General features: G+C 39.9%; 1 protein-coding gene across 2 annotated transcripts in view; it reads left to right on the top strand.

Annotated features, from left to right (window-relative positions):
• LOC103393265 (brain-specific angiogenesis inhibitor 1-associated protein 2-like protein 2) overlaps positions 1 to 2,128 on the top strand; it is a 13,162-nt gene that overhangs the window by 620 nt on the left and 10,414 nt on the right. The window contains exon 2 of one of the 2 annotated variants that reach the window (XM_008330163.3): positions 1,981 to 2,106. In XM_008330163.3, the coding sequence (XP_008328385.1) occupies positions 2,062 to 2,106 (45 nt within the window). In that variant the 5' untranslated portion in view covers positions 1,981 to 2,061. Of the gene's footprint in view, positions 1 to 1,275; positions 2,107 to 2,128 lie in introns of those variants that run through there. The other variant, XM_025064752.1, reaches the window with a different exon arrangement.

Here is a 2,128-nt window from a genome sequence, read left to right as displayed (position 1 = left end):
TATAAAGAGAGAGAGTCAGACTCAGATCCTTATTCAGTCTGCATCACACCACTTTACCAACATTGACCTCTTAGCTCCCCCTTGTCTGTAGTGTTTAAAATATGTCACATTATTATTATTATTATTAATTTATTTTTTTTAGTAAAGGGAACAAGTAAATCATTAAAATCACTGCTGGTTCTAAAACTATGGTATGACTACCAATAGTGGTACTCAGACACCCTCTTGTGGTGTGCTGACAAATGTGATTTTCACTGAAATTAAATTTTAAATTTAAACAGCTGCAGGGTTGTATATGCATCCTCTCTCTCTGTGGATTCAGAATATATTTTAAGTGACTGGCTGATATATATATATATATATATATGTATATGTATATATATATATATCCTAATAATCTTATTAGGAATAAAATGTACTGTTGGTTTCTTTGTACTGTACTTACTAGCCTAATGGGGTGTTTTTATGCTGCTGTATTATGATGTGTTTCCGACCAGGGGTACTTAGAGAGACCAGTAATTTCAGAGGCACAGTACGCAGTGTAACAAAGTCCAAGGACCCCTGTGATACACCATACATCCACAGTATAACCTATAAGCATACACTAGGTGTGTATGTACTGCAGTGTGTAGTAAAATCCATGCTACATCCGTGCAGCCGCGGTGAGAAATGGCATTTAGATTTATTTGGCTGTTGGTGCAGCTCTGTATTCAATCCCCCCCGAAGTCGCATTAGACGTCGTTCTACAACAGAAAACGACTTTTTCCTTCCTGCTAACGCGGTGGCACATTATAGGAATTCTGTAATGTGATGTGTGGAAGGCCATAAGTCAGCCTCAAGGCCTCCACTGGAACTGCTGCAGCAGGAGAATGATGGTCCTAGTGGGCCTGTGTGTGTGTGTATGTATGTGTGGGTATGGCCATACTTGATTAAATCTCAGTGCTATTAGTGAGTTTCATTAAAATGTGCCAGTAAAGATGTTAATCTTGGTTTAATATGCACACCAGCATGTCTAATTACAAAATAAACGTGCGTGCGTGTTTGTTTTTTGTGTGTGTGTGTGTGTGTGTGTGCTAACGTCTGAGTTCACGTCTCTCTTCCTCCTGCATGCACACCAACAGTGAGTGTTGCTCCCACACGTGACAGTAACACTTTGTCACAGGCTCTAAGATGCTGAAGGTGTGAGACGTGCTACAAAGTCACTGCAGCCTTTTTTTTTTTTTTTTTTAAAAAAAACCTACTGAAACCAAAGGCGAAAATTATTCAAGGAAGTGAGGTGGAATTAGTAAAATACACCACTTCACCTCTAGGTGTCATCATAAACCATGCAAAAATATTTGCCCATTGGACTGAAAGCTGACACTGAGGAAAAGGGATGCAGTATTTTGTACAATACACAGGGAAATATGTAAGGCTTTACTCTTAGCATTGATGCTAATTAGTGCTAATTTCCTTAAGGTAAACATTTTTATCTATTCTTAAATTTTCTTATCAATAACCCTTCAACCATTACCGGTCAACCCTCTTATCAAGAAAGCTCCCAGAATGCACCTTGTTTGACATTTCTAGTATAACTTTGCCTCTGTCCCAACTTTGTTTCACTTTCTAAATGTGTTAATTTTTAACAAAAATATATTCATTTTCTTTTCTCTCCCGCCTGAAATGTTAAGCTTCAAGTGAGTTACCAATCAACCAACTTTGGTTTTTATTCTTCTTGCTCCTTTGAAAACTATTTCCTCATTCATTTTCACACACACAATCGAACACCCCCCCTCGCCCCACCCCACACATATACACACACACACACACTCAGACCAAAGCGTTTACTGCGCCGTGTTTTATAGTTGAGCCGTGTTTAATTATTTACCCCAGTCCCTCCTGCACTACAGCGGTGTCAGTTGCCACCACACAAGGTTCGCCTCCTCTCCTCAACACAATGTGCTGACACCAGTAGAAGGGCTGACTCCTCTGTTCCTTCAGGTCGTGGTTCCTCTGCTGGAGGACAGACAGAAACGCCGACCTTCTCCACTATTCTACTTTGGATAAAAAACACCATCAACCATGAGCAGCAGTCAGCTACACCACTCCACCTTGGACATTTACTCAGTAAGTATTTCTGTGTCTGTGT

This window comes from Cynoglossus semilaevis, chromosome 17 (assembly GCF_000523025.1).
Source record: "Cynoglossus semilaevis isolate Cse_v1.0 chromosome 17, Cse_v1.0, whole genome shotgun sequence".
NCBI classification, from domain to species: domain Eukaryota; kingdom Metazoa; phylum Chordata; class Actinopteri; order Pleuronectiformes; family Cynoglossidae; genus Cynoglossus; species Cynoglossus semilaevis.
The sequence above is the reverse complement of the archived record's forward strand: the minus strand, read 5'-3'. Positions and strand labels throughout refer to the sequence as shown.